General features: G+C 37.6%; 1 protein-coding gene across 1 annotated transcript in view; it reads left to right on the forward strand.

Moving 5' to 3' along the window:
• SLC38A11 (solute carrier family 38 member 11) overlaps positions 1–19,479 on the forward strand; it is a 52,968-nt gene extending 33,489 nt beyond the window's left edge. Inside the window, exons 8-12 of the mRNA XM_024735973.1 lie at positions 3,130–3,200; positions 4,220–4,381; positions 7,396–7,508; positions 10,587–10,718; positions 19,097–19,479. Of these exons, the coding sequence (XP_024591741.1) occupies positions 3,130–3,200; positions 4,220–4,381; positions 7,396–7,508; positions 10,587–10,718; positions 19,097–19,390 (772 nt within the window). The 3' untranslated portion in view covers positions 19,391–19,479. The remainder of the gene's footprint in view (positions 1–3,129; positions 3,201–4,219; positions 4,382–7,395; positions 7,509–10,586; positions 10,719–19,096) is intronic.
• The last annotated feature ends 3,737 nt before the right edge of the window (positions 19,480–23,216 follow it).

A 23,216-nucleotide genomic window follows, 5' to 3' on the forward strand; every position in this document is an offset into this window, starting at 1 on the left:
CTTGTCAGTAGATTCCCCTGAATTTTCTGTGTACATAATTATATTGTGTCCAAATAATTTATCACTTTCCAATGATTACATATCTTATCACTGTCTTATTTTATTGCATTAGCTAAGAGTTCCCATAGTATATTCTGAAAGCAGTGATGGTGAACATCCTCATCTAGTTTCTGCCTTTAATTGTAATATTTCTAATTTTTCACTTTTAAATATGTCACTTGCTATAGGTTTTGGTATATATTCCTTATTAGGTTAAGGAAGTTCTATTTTAATAATAGCGTGCTTAGCATGCTTGTCAAAATAAATACTGGATTGTACGCTTTCCTACCTATTTTGAAATGGTCAGTCATAAGCTTTTTTCTCCATTAATCTGTTAATGTGATGACTTATACTAATAGATTTTTCTATTACTGAACTACTCTTGCACTTATTGGAAAAAACTCTTCTTAGACATGATTTTTTTCTTAAACATTGCTTGATTGCATTTGATAATATTTCATTTTCTATTTCATCATCTATATTCTAAAGTCAGAGCGGTCTGTAACTTCATTTTCTCATCCACATTGAGTATAAATGTTTCATAAAATATACCAAGAAACTTTGTCTTTTCTTTCTTCTGTGGAACCATTTTTCTGGAACTCAATCCCAGGCTAATTTATAAAAGGTTGGAAAACCATATTCAGTGTCTCTTTCCTTCTCTTTATCTAGATTTGGACACACATTTTTATCCTATCTGTAACATGTTTTTGGTATTTTCCATCTTATAAAATCAGCATCATTAAGCTGAACACAGAAAATCCAAAATCATCGTAGGTACTATTTCACACTCCATCTTATCTAGGAGTATCAAGGAACCATATGGACCAGGAAAAACCTTTTAAACTTAAATGAAAGAAGAAAAATAAAACTCCTACCTTTTCATTACTAATATAAGAGTTAAAAAGTAGGGCACCACCACAATCTGTACTGAAAGGAAAAATGAATATTATTCACCTGGGAATACCCTACCAGGGAAAGTAGATCATTTAAAACATATTAGAAAGTTAAATCTTCAAGCTTCTACAATTATTAGTGCTGCCTTTTCTCAAAAAAATGTTTAAGGACTGTGGACAAAATTTGTATTTTTCCACATTAACATTGGAATTTGACGGGTATGCTGCTGTCGGTAACGTTCACTGCAGTGAGTAGTGGAAGCAGCAGGTGGCAGCAGCTCCCACTCAACAAACTATGGGTTTCTGAGCAAGCACTGTAACAGCAGGAGGCCTCCCTTGCTTGTTCCTTAGTTCTTTTGTGTCTGTAATGCTCCTTTCAAATATGGAAAGAAGTAATATAATGCATAAATCCCACTAACTTTGACAAAACAGATGAGACATTTTTGTGTCTACATTGAGAATGAATAACAAACTTAGGAAATAGATGGATTTATACCTAGTACCTTTATGCTTTCTAGGACCCTTCTTCTCTGTCCCCCTCTTCTATCTTATGCCTTTTTTGGATCTCACTGAAGCCTTTCCTTTTCAGGGAAGCCGGCCATACTTTCGGACATTTGCTACCTTCTATTAAATGACACTGTATAATAATAACAATGTTAATACATAAGCTGATAATACTAGTGACCATTTATTGAATACTTACTGTATGCTAGGCTCTCTTCCAAAGTTTTTTTTTTGTTTTGCGGTACGCGGGCCTCTCACTCTTGTGGCCTCTCCAGTTGTGGAGCACAGGCTCCGGACGCGCAGGCTCAGCGGCCATGGCTCACGGGCCCAGCCGCTCGGCGGCATGTGGGTTCTTCCCGGACCGGAGCACGAACCCGTGTCCCCTGCATCGGCAGGCGGACTCTCAACCACTGCGCCACCAGGGAAGCCCTCTTCCAAAGTTTTACATATTTTTCTTATTTAATTTACACAATAACTCAGTGAATTTGGTACTATTATTATTATCCTCATTTTATAGATATCAAAACTGAAGCACAGAAAGGTTAAGTACTTTGCCTAAGATACATAGCTAATAAGTGGATGGGGCCAGATCACACAGGCTGTCTGACCTTGGAGCCTGTGTTCTTCACTGCTACTCAGGGATTTGTTAAACAGGGAGACCAATCCCTGCCTATAGACAGGTTGGCAAATATTTTAATTCCGCTAGGAAAGAGACTTATTCAAGCTATTTAAAGTACATATATTTCTAAAACCTCTTTGAGAAGTGTATATACAGGTGGGAATTTGAGGCGACTGGCAGTTCAGTAAGGAAGAGACAAACCAAAGAGACAGATCTCAACTTCTTTACTTACTGTTTGTGGAAGCTTGACCAGATATGTCACCACCCAGAGCTTGACTTTCCTAGTACATTAAATGGTGATAATAATACTTAGGTGTTATTGTGAAGATTGAGATAGCATAGGATAGTTCCTAGAACATAGTTAAGTACCTTTTCAATTAATATTAGTTCAAGTCTACCTTTCTCAATAAACTGTAGCGCCAACTGTGAATTTCCCTTGGGTAGGATGAACCTGGAAGAGTTAAAGGGAAATAAAGGGCAGCATTGAGGACTTCCCTGGTGGTGCAGTGGTTGAGAGTCCGCCTGCCGATGCAGGGGACACGGGTTCTTGGCCCGGTCTGGGAAGACCCCATGTGCCGCGGAGCGGCTAGGCCCGTGAGCCATGGCCGCTGAGCCTGCGCGTCCAGAGCCTGTGCTCCACAATGGGAGAGGCCACAACAGTGAGAGGCCCGCATACCGCAAAAAAAAAAAGAGCAGCATTGATTAACTGAGGAAGAACTTTGCATTATTAATGTTTGAATCTCCCTCAACAAGTATCTCAAATGATGAGTGCATAACAAATGTTTGTTGTTAAATTGATAAGTAGATAAAGTCACAGAGTTAAGTGGTCAATTCTAAATATGCAAAACTAGAGTCTCTCCAAGTCATGGGCATGCATTTTCAAGGACTGAGGTTAACAGTAACATTGGTATTCCCAGGAAATTTATTTACAATTTAAAAAGATGAATGGGAGCCCCTTATTAATTTCTGACTTAAAGATGTTCAATTTATAGTGTGACATCATTTCTTGTTTTCTTTTATGCTTATGCTTGCATTTGTTTAATCATTCATCAAATTAACTGATTTCTGTTCTAGACCAAAAACAGAAGATGCCTGGATATTTGCAAAGCCCAATGCTATTCAGGCTGTTGGTGTAATGTCGTTTGGTGAGTAGATGGTTTCCAAGGCCCTTTCTCAATATGGAGTCTTCTGTACCAGGAAAAAGTGCTGTGGGGCTTCCCTGGTGGCACAGTGGTTAAGAATCCACCTGCCAATGCAAGGGACACGGGTTCGAGCCCTGGCCTGGGAAGATCCCACATGCTGTGGAGCAACTAAGCCCGTGTGCTACAACTACTGAGACTGAGCTCTAGAGCCCACAAGCCACAACTACTGAGCCCACGTGCCACAACTACTGAAGCCTGCGCTCCTAGAGCCCATGCTCCACAATGAGAAGCCATGACAATGAGAAGCCCGCACACCGCAACGAAGAGTAGCCCCCACTCACCACAAGTAAAGAAAGCTTGTGCACAGCAACAAAGACCCAACACAGCCAAAAATAAATAAGTAAATTTATTTTTTTTAAAAAAAGGTGCTGTGTGTCTGGAGAGCAGACGTCCTAAGTTTTAGACTTCCCATTAGCAGCATATGATCCAGTTTGTGCCAACATAAAATTAGGCTCAAACTTTTCTCACTCATCACCAGAATGTGCTTCAATTTGGACAAGTCTCTTCCTCATGCAGAAAACTCATTTAAGTCTTCTTGTTTCTTAATTTGAAAATCTAGCAAGTGTTATGGACTTCTTCAAAACCTTGCACACAAAGTATTATGAATTGGCCATCTAAAGTTACTCTGTTATATCCCAGATAGGAAAGGAAGCCCTGGACTGAAAATATGGTGTTGTTTAGATTTCCTTTAAGATTGGAAAGGCCACTGGGAAATGGGAGAGAAAGTTGGCTAGGCCTGGTATATATCAAGAGTGACATGAGGAGAATATAAGCCTAATGTGAATGAAATTTCTCATTCCTACAGCTGTTAGAAAGATTATTTCTGACATATTTAGTAAATTAGTATATCTGAACTTCAGTTCATTAGTATTTCAAAGTAGCATACATCTCTGAATTTTCTGAAGGAAAGGGAGAACTATGGTGCTTGCTTTAATAATGCTTTTTTTTTTCTTGTATTGCAGCATTTATTTGCCACCATAACTGCTTCTTAGTTTATGGTTCTTTGGAAGAACCCACAGTAGCTAAGTGGTCTCGCATCATCCATGTGTCCACCTTGATTTCTGTATTTATCAGTATTCTCTTTGCTACATGCGGATACTTGACATTTACTGGCTACACCCAAGGTAAAATGACAAATTCAGTATTAGCATATTTTGGTGTTCATATGGAGTGGTGCTATCACTTCTCATTTTAAGTACAATTATACCCAATGTTCTACTTCAGAGCAGAACCCATTCTCTCCCCTACCTTCCTGCCTCTCCTAATTTTCTCCTTTTTAAACTGCTAAGCTTCTTCTGTAGTCCATTCTCCCTCCTTCCACGGTATCACTTCAAAGCACATGAATTCCAGCTTCCCTCTCTACTAGTCCACTGCAGTTTCACTTTCGAGGACACCAATATCCTCCCATTCTTCAAAGCTAACAGTCTTCTTGGTTCTGATTTTCATGGACCTCTCTGAGTCACTTAACAGTTCTGTACATTCTTTCTTTCCTCCCGCAGAGAAAAGAGCACTACCATACCATCATTCACTCCCTTAATATTTTTTTCTTTCTGAGTGATTCATCTTTACTTTCTCCTACCTCCTCTCCCTCTCTCCCCACAACCCCCATTAACTGGCTCAAGCAAGTTGGCTTTTTTTCTCTCAACAAATTCTTGGAGATTTTCATTGTTTTAACTCTAGTCCAGAACTTTCTTTTCATCTCCAGCCTCTTGCCTGCAGGACATTTCTACTTAGTTGTTTCACTCTTGCCTTAAACACAAAATACATCTTTCCCACAAAACCAGGCCTTTCCCTCCTCACCCCAACTCTCATCCCAGGACCCCACACTGAATTCACTTCTCTTCTGTTCATCCAGGCCCAACAACGGAATGGTCATCTCTTCTACATCCTTGACCCTTACATTCACTCATCTCTGTAGTGTGAGAGTTAGGGTATTCTGACAGCCTGCTAAATACTATGATTCATGCATTTCACAGCTTTTGCAGGTTTGTTATGTCATTTGACCTTCAGACAACCCTAGGAAGGTAAGTGGAATAACTAGTTTTACCCCCTGCCTAGAACACAAAGAGGCGGAGTAACTTGCCCAAGCTGGCTGCTGACAAAGTAGAAAACACATCTCCTAACTTTCAGTCCCATTTTCTTTCCTTTCCATCTTGTCGTCTACCCCATTTTGGATACATATGGCCCATTAAAAACTGTCTCTTAGCCTCTAGTTCTGCTTAGCTTACGTTTCATATGACACTGAAGTACTCTTGGGTGGGTGGTACATTGTTCCAAATGCAGGTTACAGGCGACTATGATTATAGGGAGAGATTTCTCAAGAAATAAAGAAGATGGCTTCATAAATGAGTGATGAATAACATAATCCCAGTGCCATCAAAAACATAATACCGGTGTGTGCCATTAGAGTGCAGTAATGAAGTGACCTTGAAAATCTTGATAAAAATTGTTTCAAAACATTGCCATGTATCACTATTGCTACATAGTTTGCAAAGACAAATAGCCTGTAGACTCCAGTCTGCACAGGACCTTGGTTTTAAATGCCTTTTCTATAAGACATAAACCCTTTTTCTTAGTCACACCTTCCTGGTGTTTTTATCATTAGTAATTGTGCAGATATAATTAAGTCTTTATATAACAAAGCTGACAGGTTGGTTTTGGTTTTGATTGTCTGTTTGTTTGTTTTTTTCTTTCTTTTCTAGCTATAATTCCCTAAAATACACTTAGACTCAACCTAGAATAAGCTGAGGTTGTTTCTTCAGGCCATTTTGCCTTAGGCAAATCTAGTCTTGTTCCCTCAGACTGCATGCTTCTTTTCCCTTTCATTACATAAACTCCAGCTTGTGAGGCAGTGAGAACTCTACATTGTTCTTGAATTTCCCAGTGACTTTTGAAAAGGTACAGGGCCTGTTTTTTAGTGGAGGTTAGTGAACAGGGAGCTTTGGGCCTTTTTTCTCAGAGTGTTGGAACCCTTTCAATCAACCTTGGATGAACCTCTGCCACTACTGCTTTGTGATTTAATCTCCTTCTGCCCAAAAGGAACACTAAAAAGTAATGTACATTTACTCCAATTAACAGGGGGAGGGGAAAAGAGTCACTTAAAGTAAGTCTTGGGAAGAGGCAGGTCATTTAGTCTTTTAATGAAAAAATAAAGTACAGAAGTATTATTATTTTGTTTTCTTTGTAAACAGTGTGGTAGTGTGTGACTTTTATCTAATTTTCTAGTCAGTCTCATCAAAAAATGTGACCAACATTTTAAAATGTAAGCATGTTATATTTAGGAAATAAACAGTCTCAAATATTCTTTGTTTCTATATTGGGAAACTTTTTGCTGACATGATCTGTGCCCTCATTAGATCCCTGCATTTCCTCACAGGTGTCTAAGAAAATACAGTCTCTAAATAAGAATTGGTTCAATGTATATGTGGTCCATTGTTTAGTTTGGAACTAATTAAATATCATACTCTGCCTGGGAAATAACCATATTTTCACAGTTTTGAATCAGTGCATTTACCTCAGACTCATCAGATAACATGGAAGATAATGTACGTTTGGAATTCCTTGCTGTGGCCCTGAGTTTGTGATTAAACTCTATAGCGTGATATACAGGAAATTCAGCTCCCTACATGTACTAGTCTACTCTTCCTTTCAGGATTGTCCTTGATCTAAGAATAACATTTCAAAAGGAAATTTGTTTATTTTAACAGACTTTTTTTTGTTGTTGTTTAATAATGAAGTCACTTACTTACCAGAAACAAAGACCAGAAGCAAGTTTATAAAACCAGTGCACAAGAATTTAGGGAGTTGATTCTGGTGTAAGAAGACAATGGATAAAAGTATTTTTCAGAACTTGGTACAAATATAAGGCTAATCTTCTAAAAACAAACACTGAGAGTAAGAAAAAAACTATTAGTGATGAATTTGCTTTCAAGTGGAACATGTGCTACTTTTAATACCCATCAGTAATTATATAGTTTTTGAATGCAAAATTTATGTTTAGATTTGGCAGTCTATTCTATTAAATTAATGACGTTTATGTAGCTTCACTTATATAATAAATATCCAATATCTCATTTATTAGATATTTATCTCAATACCCAGTATCTATTAAATAAATCTATTTTATATTATTCTCTAGGAGACTTATTTGAAAATTATTGCAGAAATGATGACTTGGTAACATTTGGAAGGTTTTGTTATGGAGTCACTGTCATTTTGACGTACCCGATTGAATGCTTTGTGACTAGAGAGGTAAGCACAACTTCTTTCCGACACTTTACCTAGGTCATCTCTCTACTGCTTTAATTTGGGACGATTTATAAATCATTTGATTTTGCAAATTCCCAAGCGCATGACAAGTAATATAATGTATAAAATTTTCTCTTTTAACCAGTTTAAAGATAAATTCATATTCAAATGTTTACAAGATATTTTTTCAAAAGTTGGATTTGAAAATCATGTTTGGTAGTTTAGTTTATATTAACGTAAGTATAAATATTAATACAACTGCATTCCAAAGCGAATGCCATTGCGGAGCACAGGCTCTGGACGCGCAGGCTCAGCGGCCATGTCTCACGGGCCCAGCTGCCCTGCAGCATATGGGATCTTCGCGGACCGGGGCTCGAACCCGCATCCCCTGCATCAGCAGGCGGACTCTCAACCACTGCACCACCAGGGAAGCCCTATTTTACTCATTCTTACAAAGAAATTAAGTACTAAGGTTTAAAACATGTTTTACAAAATTGTTTTTTGGCTAAAATGTTTTACAAGTCAACATGTTTTAAAGGCACCACAGGACAGATTTGATGAGTTTTATTAGTTTTAAAAAACTAAAATATTTTATTTTTCATGAAAACCCCAAATTCAATTTAAACCATTAGTTTTACAGATATATTTTATTCTATATTTATAAATTTATAAATGTTTATGTAAATATAAAATAAACATTTCTTCATTCATAAATTTATAAATATGTTTATTATGATAAATATATTTATCTATTTATACTTATATACCATATAAAATAATAGTGAGTATATTATTTACTTATATCTGTATATTCAGATATTTCACTTATGAAGTCAACTCCAAGTTATGTTATATAGCCCACCAGAATTTGTAGAGGAAGATTAGGTAAAAGAGAACCAATTCTTTTTGTGTAAAATTAGATAACGTGGCTTGTCAGGAATCCCTTGTACAGTATGCTAAAAATCCACTGTACCATTTAGCAGAAGAACATGATCCTGCTTCGTAGTGGTTCTTTCAGGAATCTCGCTGAAAAGGCTTAGTCTTAGGATCTATTCCTAGAGGCTGTTTACACAGTGCACCATGTCAATGGGCCTAATGTGTGAAGCGAAATGCCTACAGAGCTTCAAATACACTAACTAATGGGCAGGCTTCTAGAGGCACACCAGTGCTTACCTTATGCCACTTCTGCAGATAGGGAACTGCACAAGGAAAAGGAAAAGGAATGAGGAAATGTTCAGCACTATGTATATCCTTTGCAGTTATCACTTGTCCTCACTTACAAATGTACAACTCATAAGCCAGCTCTTCTCAAATATAGAGAGCAGTAGACTGAACTTGATGAATAGTTTTTAAATTGAAGAGCCTTTAAAATTTTTGCCAACTATTGTTGGATGCCAGAAATGGTTTTATTTTAGTTTCTGCCCAGTACTTTAGGTTCAAATCTGATCTCTAGATCAGCAGTAATAAATGGTGCATTCTCATGTGGTTTCTGGTGAACTGCTTGTGGTCTGTCAGAGTCACTCCACCTGGTATAGCTTATGTCTTCAGTACTTGGAGCTTGTGTTTCCTTTCTAGCGGCCATGACAGGAAGACAGAACTGAACCAAGATCTCTGCCATGGTAGCAAATACTAGGCAGAGGAACTTTGCATATACCTCACCCGTTCACTTCCTTTTTCTTTCTCTCCTTTCTGCACACACACACACACACACACACACACACACACACACACACACAAATATACAATTGGCCTAAATATAATCAAAGCTGTTTCTATTCACAGGTAAAGTAGCCAGCCAAGTACAAGGGTGCCACAAAGCCAGTCTGTGCCTAATAAATACTAGCCTGCCCCACTCAGTGATCTTCATCTATAAGAATGAACTTCAAATTAGATAATATTTGGAAGGACATTACCAATTGTAAAACCATAAATGAGTAAGAGTGATTAGTACCCCCATTTAATTATTAACAGAGTTATGGCAGTATCCCGTCAATGGGGGACTGTTACTCAACTAGGAATGCTACTTATCACAGTCATTAAGGTCCCCCAGCATCTGACCCTCTCCCACCATTTCCAATACTTGTCTCATGGTTCTTTTGCATAAAGCTACCACCCTATTCAGGCTGTCTCCTCCTTGTCCCCCATAGGTATCTTTACTGTTCTTACCTCTTTGCTCTTTTTCACACTATTGCCTTGGTCTATAATTCTGTTCTAAATCGCATCCATGTTTCAAGTCCTACCTCAAGCCAAGGTAGGACAAGCACATTTCAGGAATACTGTAAAGCCAATTACTCTCAGGGAATCAGATCTAGATAACTAAAGCACTGTCTAGTTCTGAATTGTATTTGATCTTTTTAATCTGTCAAAAATTGATCACTATTTGTTTCATTAGATTGGTTGGATCTCTCCAATTAGGATGTTAATTTCTGAGAATAGGAATCATCTCCTAGACATTTTCTCTTAGCAAGTCAGTAAATAAGTAACTGTTGATCGATTTCCTGATCTGAGTATCAATGGAAAATGGTAATCAACTCTTCTCCATTTTTGTTGAGGAAAGGCAAGATAAAATAGACTTGGCTTGTATCAGATAGGATTTAGATTATATGAAATTAATTTCCTGTTAGTAAAGGATATTACACACCCATTATTATTAAAGGATATTGTGCTAACCCCTTCCTTAGAGGTCATTCAAATAATCTAAATAGCATCTGTAGTTTGTGTAAGTGGTAACCTTGTTGGACTCAAGGAGGAAGGATAAGGTAACTTCCCAAGGTCTCTCTTACACTTGAGAAATATATTTATTCACACATTAGTATGCCATGTTCTGAGTCTGGAATGTAATCCACTGCCTGTCTGATAGTTCTACAAAGAATACTTGTTATTGATATGTGTGTGTGTCTATGTGTAAATACTTTGGAAATGATAGAACATTCATTCATATGGCTTTGGCTTAAAATTTGATTGATTGCCTAATTGGTAGTATTTTATACAGTCCTAACTACTATAATATAAAATACTCTCTTAATAAGTCCTGCACAACTCTGAGACTCCCTCTCTAAATAATCTGTTTATATTTGGCAGGTAATTGCCAATGTGTTTTTTGGTGGGACTCTTTCGGCAGTTCTCCACATTATCATAACAGTGGCTATCATTACTGTGGCCACACTTGTGTCATTGCTGATTGATTGCCTTGGAATAGTTTTAGAGCTCAATGTAAGTACATTTAAAGATTCTAAGAATCCCTTTTAAAGTAGTGTTTACATTTAACATGAGATGTATTTTCCCTTAACAAAGGTGTCACTTTCTAATGTGGAATGAAAATGTGTTTGTTATATTATAGTAAATATTTATAAAGATGATATTGTGTACTTTATAGGACTATATTTTTAGAGCAGTGGTTCTCCAGTGGGGGAAATATTGCCCTTCCCTCTCCACCTGCAGGGGACATTTAGCAATGTCTAGAGACATTTTTAGTTGCCACAACTGGGTAGGCTGGTGCTAGTGGTATCTAGTGGGTAGAGGACAGGAATGTGGCTAGCCATCCCACAATGTGCAGGGTAGCCCCTACTACAAAGAATTATCCAATCCAAAATAGTGCTGAAATCAAGATATTGGTTTAAAGGACATTTTTCATATTCTATTTTCTGTAGAACGTACATATTACTGAAAATAACAATAAATTGAATGGATCTGGAAACTCCTATGCAGAGTGAAGATCGGTCTAGAGAGATTAATTAAAATATGTAATGAAGAGACTTATATCCACACCCCACATTCACTTACCCTGGCGCAAGTTCTTCTTTTTTTCTTTGAAGTATTTTTTTCTCCCTCTAGACTTTACTTTGTGATCTCTACTGCTGCTTCCCAAATCTAGGTCCTCATCATATCACATCTGAATTAGTACTGACGTTTTGCTTCAACTAGCATATATTTAAGCTCTGCTTCCAATTTATCACCATCCTGCTTAAAAATCTCCACTTTCCTACCAACAAGCATAAAATCTGTTGTCTTTATGATCTGACCCCAAACCTTCTATGGAAGGTTTTTTACCATTAACTTCCCAGAATCTGCCCTCAGCTCTAGTCGATCTTATTTTTGACCTATGAGTAAGCCATATTAATTCTTTCTTTTATCCTTTGGCTTATGTTTATTCTTTCCTGTAATTATTATTTCCCTTTCCTTTCTGTGCAAATGTTACAAAGATTTAAAATTTAGTGCATTTTCTAAGTTATTTATTTGTTGATCAGATATATATTGAATAATTACAGTTGAACCTTGAACAACATGGGTTTGAACTGCACAGGTCCACTTGTGTACAGATTTTTTTCAATAAATATGTACTACATGAACCTCAGTTGGTTGAATCTGCAGATAGGGAGGAACCAAGTATGTGGAGGGCTGACTATAAGTTATACACGGATTTTCGACTGCTCAGAAACCCCTTAACCTTTACATTATTCAAGGGTCAAGTATACTGTATTCCACACAACAGAGATACAAGGATGGGAGGAAATCAGAAAGGATCCATGCTATCGTGGAGCTTACAATCTCACAAATAAAAATTCAGCTGCTATATAGGCAATGAAGAAAAGAAAGAGGTATAAGTAGACTCCTAAAAGACATTTTTGAGAAAAGATTGACAGAATTTGGTAACCAATTCAACTGGGAGGACAGGGGGCTAGAGGGACACATCAAGGATGACTTCTTGGGATCCAGCAATTCCTCTTCTGGGTATTTATCCAAAGAAAAGCAAAAACACTAATTTGAAAATATATATGCACCCTGAAGTACATGGCAGCATTATTTACAGTAGCCAAGATATGGAAACAGCCTAAGTGTCCATCAATAGATGAATGAGTAAAGAAGATGTGGTATGTATATACAGTGGAATACTACTTGGGCAAAACAAAATGCTATTATGCTAAGTGAAATAAGTCACACAGAAAAAGACAAATAGTGTATTATCTTACTTATATGTGGAATTTAAGAAAGATTTAAAAAAAAACAAAATGAAAACAGGTTCATAGATACGGAGAACAAATGAGTGGTTGCCAGAGGGGAGGGGGAGAGGGGTGAAATAGGTCAAGGAGATTAAGAGATACAAACTTGCAGTTATAGAATAAATAAGCCATGTGTATGTAATATACAGCATAAGGAATATGGTCTATAGTACTGTAATAACTTCATATGGGGACAGATGATTTACTAGACTCATTGTGGTGATCATTTTATAATGTATGTAAATGTCAAATCACTATGTAGTACACCTAAAACTAACATAATATCGTATGTCAACTATATGTCAGTTTTTAAAAGTGACCAAAAAAAAAACGAATGACTCCTTGGTTCTACTTTGTGGAAGTAGGATAATGATGGCATTTGGTAAAACATGAATAGAAGTGAATCTGCCACTTTAGAGTCTTTCATCTTCCCCTTCTACAGTCCTAATGAAATTTCTACTCAGAATCACACCACTTAGCATTTATCAATCATGCCCCCACAGGGAGGGCAAGCTTTTCAGATGGAATCCCAAGTTATCATTTACTCACTCCACTGAGAGTTAAGGGGAAGGTGAAGGTATTATTGTCCATGCCCGAGACACTGTTCCCTCCAGGTGCCATTTGGATTTGAAGGTCCAGGCAAAGGTAGTGGAAGATTCAGTCAGGAACACACTATTGGGAATTTTCCTGCATCAGAGTATGTGGAAAGTAGGGAGTAGGCAGCTCCCCTGAAACCGCATGGGACTAGGGAAACATCTATTCCATTAGCAATGGAAAGACGGCTCATAGGAGAGATGGATCATTATCAAAAGTAACTTTTACCTACATCCTAATTTTGCATAGGCTAAAGGCTAGTAGGTTCACTCAAGATCATTTCATGTTCCAACCTTGGTCTACATAAAGGGATGACTACTACCTAAATGTGCTAACTTGATTTATGTATTATCTTGTATCATGTATTGTTTGGACTGTCCATAAGCTTGCCTTGCCTACCTATGTGCAAGTTCTTTGGAGACAAGAATGGTACTTAGCTGCCTCCTCCATCTTCCACAGTATATAGCACAGTGCTAAGAACACAGTGCTCCAATTACTGCATGGGTGATTGCCCTTGGGAGCACTCTTGAGGAACTATTTCTACAAATGCCCCTGGACATAAGAGACATTCTTAGTGTAGCACCAGGAAATTAAGTGTTACCAAAAATTTTGGGGGTTGACAGTAATGGTAACCCTCTAATTATGCTGAGGACATGATCGGCATGACTCCCAGCTCTGTTATTCCTTATTTTGTGAAATGTCTCATTTGAGTTCACATGTTTGTTTGTTTGTTAGAATATTGTAGGATTGTCATATGAGAGAAAATGTCTTTATCAAGTGCCTTGGCACTCACTATTTTGATAGCCTAAGAATGTTTTGTTCCCTTTAAGTTAAGCAAGCATACACATATTGCTTATGTTTCAGGAATGATATATTTCTGTAAATTTGACCATTACTTTCTGTTAACTGTGAATCTCCCTCACACTCACACAATAAAATTATAAGCACATAATCACATTAAATATTCCCTGTTATGCTTATGTTGAAATTTTTTGTGGTTAAGACAGAATTCTGGTGTTGTAGTCAAAGAATAATATTTGGTGAATATCTGTTATAAAGTCAAGATCTGAGCTGGCTTGGAGGACTATTTTTAAAAATTTAATACATGATTCTTGGGCTTCCCTGGTGGCGCAGTGGTTGAGAGTCCACCTGCCGATGCAGGGGATACGGGGCCGTGCCCCGATCCGGGAAGATCCCACATGCCACAGAGCGGCTGGGCCCGTGAGCCATGGCCGCTGAGCCTGCGCGTCCAGAGCCTGTGCTCCGCAACGGGAAAGGCCACAACAGTGAGAGGCCCGCGTACCGTAAAAAAAAAAAAAAAAAAATTTAATACATGATTCTAGATCCTTAGAATTTTTAAAAACCTGGTTATATAAACATTCATAAAAAACAGGGTGTTAAATTGTCATGATCTAATAACTCAGTTACACTAGTTTTAAAGCACTTTGTAGGAATTCATAAAATCTAAGATCTCCATTCTCTTCCAGACCACTTGAGTGCATATTTTTCCAGTCAACAAATGTCTTTTGGTTAGCACAATATCATAGTCAGGGCTTTGTTCAACTCTGTTTTGTGTGGGCATTTGTCATGTTTCATAAAGCCAGATCAAGCATCATTTCTGTCAGTAATGCAAGCCAGGTCACGCAACACTTTAGAAGTAGCTAAAGCATGTGGTGTTCCCCTTCTGAGCAACAGTGTGAGCTAACATGTAGGGAGCATTTACTCTGTGCCAAGTATTTTGCATGCATTATCCTCTTAATCTGTATTAATTGTATAGATGAAGAAACTGAGGCACAGAGTGACTGGAGTGATTAAATAGGTCACACTAGTTTTTTTTTTTAATTAAAGTATAGTTGATTTATAATAGATTACTTCCAGGTGTACAACATAGTGATTCAATATTTTTATAGATTATATTCCATTTAAAGTTAATATAAAATAATGGCTATATTTTCCTATGCTGTACAGCATATCCTTGTAGCTTATCTATCTCATACATAATAGTTTATATCTCTTCATCCCCTTCCCCTATCCTGCCCTTTTCACCTTCAACCCTCCCCACTGGTAACCACTAGTTTGTTCTCTATATCTGTGAGTCTGTTTCTTTTTTGTTATAGTCACTACTTTGTTTTATTTTTTACATTCCACATATAAGTGACAACATACAGTATTTGTCTTTCTCTGATTTATTTCACTAAGCATAATACGCTCTAGGTCCATCCATGTTATTGCAAATGGCAGAATTTCATTCTTTTTTATGTCTGAGTAATATTTCTCTGTGTGTGTGTGTATGTGTATGGATACCACACCTTCTTTATCCATTCATCTGTTAATAAACACTTAAATAGGTCACACTAGTTTTAAGTGGTAGAATCAAGAATAAGTAGAGGGCTTCCCTGGTGGCGCAGTGGTTAAGAATCTGCCTGCCAATGCAGGAGACACGGGTTTGATCTCTGGCCCAGGAAGATCCCACATGTTGCAGAGCAACTAAGCCCATGCGCCACAACTACTGAGCCTGTGCTCTAGAGCCTGTGAGCCGCAACTACTGAGCCCATGTGCCACAACTACGGAGCCCATGTGCCACAACTACTGAAGCCCGCGGGCCTAGAGCCCGTGCCCTGCAACAAGAGAAGCCACGATGAGAAGCCCATGCACCACAACAAAGAGTAGCCCCCACTCGCCACAACTAGAGAAAGCCCGCGCACAGCAACAAAGACCTAATACAGCCAAAAATTAAAACAAATAAATAAATTTATTTTAAAAAAAAGAATAAGTAGAATATGGACCTTTACAAATGAGATGTGTAATAGAATCAGACCTTCAACTTGCAAAGTTAGGGGAATGCTGTTACTTAGTATAACTAAAATAATACAGAATAAATTATTCAGGGTTATATTAGTTATTTAATAAAAAGCAAAACCCCATTTAGAACTTAGCTTCTCTTTTATTTTATTGTTTTCATGGCAGCAGACAACGACATATTTTCCAAGGCAAATGCACCCTCAATTTTAAAGGATTCATTTTAGAAACAAATAAAATAAATGTAGCTTCCATTCTTGGTAATAAGGATCCAGCATCTTGGCACTGACGTTGCTCTTAAGAGAGAAGAGGCATCTGTAGTAATTGGGTCCTATGGGTTTCTACATGCAGCAGAGCAAAGAGAAGAGATGAAGCAGCTGGTGCTTGTGGTCGGAGTAACCAGCCCAGCAAGCACTGTGTGCAGCTTACAGTGGAAGAAGGACAGCAAACCAGTTACCCAGCAAGAGCCCACATACAGAGTGAGGGAGCCATAGTCCAAGCTGCCAAAGACCTGTGAGCTAGAGTTTCTTTTTAAGGTATAGGAACACATTTCACGAGTCCAAATTGATTACAAAGTAGAAGTTTTCAATATGTATAAGCATTCTTTTATTTAGTTTTCAGCTTCCTTGCATAAATGAGAGGTTTCTATTCAGGTAGGAGAATTCAGATACTTTTCCAATCTGTATTGCCCGTAAAGATCTTCAACACTTTCTGTTATTTTCCTCTTGCAAACTACAAAATGCGCTGGCATCTGTGGTGTTATTATCAAAGGATAGTGCTTTCCCCCCACCCTTTATAATTAAGGCTATATTTTCTTGTCTCTTTGATAAATTGTTATGGTATTTATGTCCTGTCAAGAAATTTCAAAAATTATCCCAAAGCCAGTGGTGTAACCTCAGGCAAGGCTATATTAGATAGATCAAATTAGCTGGACTCATTTATAGGGAATAGAGCAGATGGAACTGTTCTGTCATTTTACTGATGATCTTAGGTCTTAACAACAATCTCTAGCAAGACGGAGCTCTCAAATATTAGGAAAGTAACCGCTATCAAGACAAGATACTCAACTGGACTTCTTCCAGTACAAACATCAGCTATACAGTTTTCCCACTAATTCCCACTACTTTCTCAACCCTTAAAAATTATGGCATAAACAGAACACCCATTACTTTGCACTGCCCAGCAAGTTAGGTTTGGAAGAGTCCCAAATGCTGACTGATGACAGCTTCTTAGCAGCAGCTGGTGGCAGTTTTCATCCTGATAGCACTTTCACACTCCACAGTTCCAGATGAAGTAGCTTCACGTTTGTTCCTATGAAGAGAAGAGACTCTGTCTCTCTCTCTCTCTCTCCACACACACACACACACACACACACACACACACACACATGCATACATATATAATTGTTTTCAAAAATTATTTCATAGAAATCAAAGGATAATTATTATAAGCACAGATTGAGTTCTACAGTATTTTTTATAACTTGAAAAACATTGTCAGTTTCAAGTGACATGATGGAGCCTAAGGAATCCATAATTCATTTAACTCTGGCCATATGAAAACTAATCCTTTATATGCTGTGTACCTTTGTAGGTAGTCATTTGTATTCATGTGCTATGAATAGCAAAATTATATTGTCCATATATTTTAAATTAGAATATGGTACCTCTTAGAATTTTCTCATTCTTATATCTCTGACTGTAGAAATATTTTCCATGAAGTGTGGTCCCTTCTATTCTTCCCCAGGTTTTTAGATGCTTCCTGGCTAGTCTGACTTCATAATTTGTCCCCCTCAATTGATATTTCTCCAGACTTTTGCTGTTTTTATAAAAATTAAAAAGTTACATTTTTGAAATCATAGTCATATATTTCTTGTATGAGAGTAGTAATTAGTGTAAAATACAGTAAACTTAGTAAATGGTGACACTGAGAAAAATCTTTCTTTTAAAACTATTTTTAAGGTCTAATCTGTTCTTTTACATCATCCAATTTCAAAATCAGTTTTCTATGATTTTTCCCTAGGGACAGTCTACCAAAATAATGTGTCAAAAGCTTTCAAACCATAGTGATAGGCATGTAGTGTTTCATTATACTATCCTTTCTACTTTTCTGTATATTTACAAATTTCCATAATAACTTTTTCAGGTATGGAAAATATATTTTTTATGGAAAGCTTCTTTTGTATTCTAAACCATATCATATTGGTTATTTGTGTTTTAAAATTTTTGTTTTATGGTTTAAGAAAATATCATTTGTCATATGTCATTTGTCACATCATATAAATATATTTTGTTAATAGTATGTGTTATGTTTTGTTTAATATATAATTAATTTTTAACATAATTAGAAAAAATATTACCTAAAGTGCATTAAATTTTAACATTACTTTATTCACAGAGTTACTAGTGCAGATTTGGCCTCCTCGAGGGGAAAGTCTCTTTCCTTTGAAGTCAGTAACTCTTGGTCTTTTTATAATAGGCAACACCACTTCCCATAATTTTCAGTCTAACATTCCTCCTCAGGTTGGACTTATCCATAAGCCAATGTGGGGGAAGGGTGAATGAGTCATAGTTATTTAGTTCTGCTGTCAATTTTCTAGGGTAATTAATGTGTTTAGTTTTACTTGAAAGAGGATTTAGAAATGCTACTTCATGCTAAGTACCCTTAGGGGTACAGTTTTCCTTTCTCATACAGACAGGCACCTACTTTCATACAAAGTCAAGGAAAGAAGAGAGGAGAGATAAGACGTTATGCCCTATATATACCTCCCAATAGTCCCCTTTCGTACACAGCTGACAAACAGACGTCTCAGCTTTGAATGGCATAATAGATAACCAGCAATTTGAAATGAAGAGTATAAGGAAATATGATGTGACTGAAAATATGGGAACTTTTAAGTGTTTGCCAGGAGTCAGTCTTATCATCTGCTTTATTTTATATTATTTTCTGATATTATTTAAGCCTGATATACTATTATATTATTTTGCTTTTCTCATTTGTAAATATACCATCAGTAAGGGAAAAACCTATTCCTAAGTCTTTCTTGGAATTATTTTTCTTTCCTCTGTTTGATTTAACTGAACATATCAAACTTTTAACATGCATGATGACAAATACATTTTGTAAATGTTTTTTAAAAACTGTCCAAGGAACACTCCATTCAGTAACATTATCTTATTTCTTGTTTTGAATACGCAGGGTGTGATCTGTGCAGCTCCCCTAATTTTTATCATCCCATCAGCATGTTATCTGAAACTGTCTGAAGAACCGAGGACACACTCAGATAAGATTATGTCCTGTGTCATGCTTCCCACTGGTGCTGTGGTGATGGCTGTTGGATTTGTCATGGCCATCACCAATCCTCAAGACTGCACGCACGGGCAGGAAATGTTCTACTGCTTTCCTAACAATTTCTCCCTCACGAACATCTCAATTTCTCATTTTCAAGTGACAACACAACTTTCAATTTTAAACGTCAGCATCTTTCAGTGAGTTGCGTGCTTTAAAAAATAGGTATTTTTCATAGACTTACATTCACACGTTTTAGTCTCTATGTTATAAAAGTATTACTTTGGCATTTATCAAGACTTGGTTTTTCTTTACTCTTTAGTCCAGTATAAAAGATAAAAAGGAGGGAATTCCCTGGCGGCCCAGTGGTTAGGACTCCACGCTCTCACTGCCGAGGACCCTAGTTGACTAAGATCCCGCAAACCACACGGTGTGGAAAAAAAAAAAAAAAAAAAAAAGATAAAAAGGAAAAGAAAGTTGAATGTATTTTATCTTAAACTGGGACAAAATAATGTTTTGTTCTAATGACGGGGCTGCGCTAATCTTAAATGCAGGAGGAGCAGTGAAGCCTGTGGCATCTGCTACCAACCTCCCAAAGCAGTATTCTCTTATTTAGTATGTGAGCCAATATATTGTGCTGTAAAATGAGTAGATGATTGTGGGTTGCAATTTTGTGTATGTGTCCTTTATGAGAAAAATACGTTTTTTGTCTTAAAAGAAGGACTCAAAGGGAAGGAAAACTCAAGACTATTAAAGAGACTAGATATCCCAAGAGCAAAGTGAAGCTGTCCGTTATGATTTCAGCAGCATCCCTTTTTTAGAGGAAAGTGAATCCCTGGAGAAATGAATAAAGTCCTTCACATGTTACAAAGCGTGACTAACAGACTAGGTATACAGAGCAAGGTGTGTGAGGGAGCAAAATTACCTCGCAGTTTTGATCCTGTGGGAATATGATGGTGGTGCCATTAAATGAATTATAAAATGGGAAACCACAAGTTGTTCTGAGGCACAAGCTTAAAGAGATCAGTTCTGCATCAGCTTTGGACCCGTTGAATGTGAAGTGCTGGCAGGAATAAGCAACTGGAAGCTGAACTTTCAGACTGGAGCCTTGAGAGAAGAAAATCAGGGCACAAAAGAGGCAGTCTCACTACTCTGGGGGGTCCTCAGAGAGATTCTTGGGCACTCTCGTTGACTAGATTCTCCAGAAGCAGACAGTAAGATGGAGTTTGGCATTCGGGGTATTTATTAGGGATTATAACTAGTGGGACAGAGGGGGAAAGCAGGATCAGGTGGGCAAATGGAACTGCAGTGCAGGCTGGCAAAGCCTCAGCCAAGTCCATAAGGAGTCTGGAGCATACGTGACCCATCAGAGTTGTCTCAGTTCAAATGAAATAGCCAAGTTTTAGTACTGCCACTTCCATCAGTCCTTGAATGTGGGCAGCTCTTTGCAGCTGAGCAAACCCTAAAGGGACTGAGAGCTAGAGGTGATCTGCTGGTGGCTGGGACACTAATGCTTCCTTGTGCAGGGTCTGGGAGGCACAGCTGTGTTTGCCACAGCTGGCCTCAGTTTTTAATGAGAATTTTTTTATATCTCTTAAGGAGGATTTCATGTTTTCATATCTATGACAATCTTTTAAAAGTAACAAGAAAATTTGGGCCCATCTGGATGGCTACCTTAAATCAAGTAGATTTAATTTCTCACCTTTTCATCTGTATTTCAATCAAGTTGACAATCCATAGTACTGTTTTAATTGTTGTCAAATAGTGAGAAAATATCACAAACAGAGAATACACACCTGACGTATCTGTAAAAATCACAGGCCAAAAAAAAAATATTCCCACAGGAAGTGTAAAAGGGATAGTTTCACAGCAGTTTGAATACAGACGTGGTGAAAGCTGAGTTGTCATGTGACTAATAATAAGAAAGGCCTCTTGAAAGCAAAGGAAGCTGCCCCTTAGCCGGCAGGGCCGTGCTCAGGCTTTGCGTGGTAGCATTCGCTTCAACAAAACGTCATCGGGTCACTAAATTAATTTAAATTCTATTGGCTGTATAGCTTTTCTGTATTTCATTTGTAGAGTTGTTTTTTTTATAGTTGGTTAAGAATCATAAGGTGATTTGTGTCCATTTTTAGATCAATACATGTTTTGGTAAAATGCTTATAAAAATACTTTCATTCCATACTGAGGGAATGTAAGAAATTTTTGCAGCAGTCCTTCTCTACATTACTCAGGACCGAGAAACACTGACCTACATAGTTGTTAGATAAAGTCATGAGAGAGGAGATTTCCAAGGGTGTACAAAAAAAAGTACGTCAAGGATAACGTAATTTAGTACTTAACCTTCTATTATCTTGTACTCTTGCTATTGCTTCAGATACATTAACCTTGATTCAAGTAGGTGAAAAGCTCCGGGTAAGAACTGAGTGCTGCATTAATGCCTAATATATATTTGTTCTGGTTTTGTGTGTGTGTTTTCCAAATCAACTGCAGAACAAGACTACCTTGGGCGCAGTTATTAGCTGCAAGGATTACCACTTTCAAATTATGATAGAATAAATGTTACAAACACATCTATTTCACAGGAATACTTACGTTTATTTTGCCAGTGTGCATAACTTTGAGAACCACCCCCATCAATTTAATGAGATTTCCACTGAAACTCATTCCTTCCCTGCTACTTCTTGCCCTTAACAAAACAACTTGAATATTTAATCCAGTTTTTGAAGTTGTCACTACATTTGACCTTATAAAGTTCTTCTTAATTTTAAAGAGGAGGGGAGGGAATAGTATATTTATACTATTATATTATAATAATTATATATATTATATAATAATAATATATATCTAATAATATATTATTATACTAATGCAAACATCTAGCAATACATTTCCTTTAAGGATATAGATTGGATGGCATCTGTATAACTTACAGATTGGGTCGTTATGCATGTCACTTATAATTGGTTCTTTAACCGCAACCCAAATATCAGAACAGGTAGACTGCTTTGCCTCTGACCAGCCCCAATGGTGTCAAGCAATAATTGTTGACTCTTGTCTTTCCTAAAAGAACTCTGAAATCCAGGTTATTGAAGTAGGAAAATCCCAACTAGTCCTTTGCTGGAGTCATACTGCACACATCTACTTAATTAGATGAGCGATAAAAAGATAAATGTATTGGATAGCAGCAGGCCTCCTTCTGGTTAATCTGTGGCAGTCTTCTCAGGGAAGTGGTACTAGTCCATTTTTTAGTATAGCTGGCCGCTGACAGGACCAGGCGTTGTCAGGTATTCTCAAGCATGGACCAACCAATGACCATGAGGTAAGGTACCCATAAATGCTTAACTGACTTTGATGGAGGTAATAATTAGCTACACCAATCAGATAACCTCCTTGAAGAATTTGTAATTATTCTAAAAAGAGTATAAAGGACTTGCCCAGATCACAGAGTAGACACGCAGAGTGGACAAGAGGCACCATGACCTAGAGAACACATAGACTGGAAGACAAAGAAAACAGTACAGTCATTCTCTAGAGCAGTGGTTCACAAAGTTCAACACGTGTCAGAATCATTGGTGGGCTTGTCAAAATGCAGATTGCTGGGGCCCACGTGCGGAGTTTCTGGTTCGGTGCTCTGGGGTGAAGCCTGAGAATTTGCATTTGTTCAAAGTTCCCAGGTGATGCGGTTGCTGTTGATTCAAAGGTCACATTTGAATAAGGATGGAGGTTGGACATAATAGAGATGCCAGATGGGGCCATGTGTTTAGAGGCTGGGCAGGGCGTAGAATGCCAGGTTGGAGGTCAGGAAGAAACTGAGAGTGGAGACAGAAGGGAGAGCTCTTGTCAGAGAGTAACTGTACTTATCCTTCATCTCTTTGAAAAATCCTTTGGCGAAGCTTACAGAGAGGAGAGGAGAGACCAAGACAGCGAGATTAGGGAAGAGTAATGACAAGGGAGGGGAGGAGAGTTAACAAAGAAGAAAACAGAGATTATGGTCTAAAGTCAACACAGCTGCAGTGGTTAAGCTACAAAC

The sequence above is a fragment of the Neophocaena asiaeorientalis genome, unplaced genomic scaffold, assembly GCF_003031525.2.
Source record: "Neophocaena asiaeorientalis asiaeorientalis breed wild unplaced genomic scaffold, Neophocaena_asiaeorientalis_V1.1 scaffold72, whole genome shotgun sequence".
Lineage (NCBI taxonomy): Eukaryota > Metazoa > Chordata > Mammalia > Artiodactyla > Phocoenidae > Neophocaena > Neophocaena asiaeorientalis.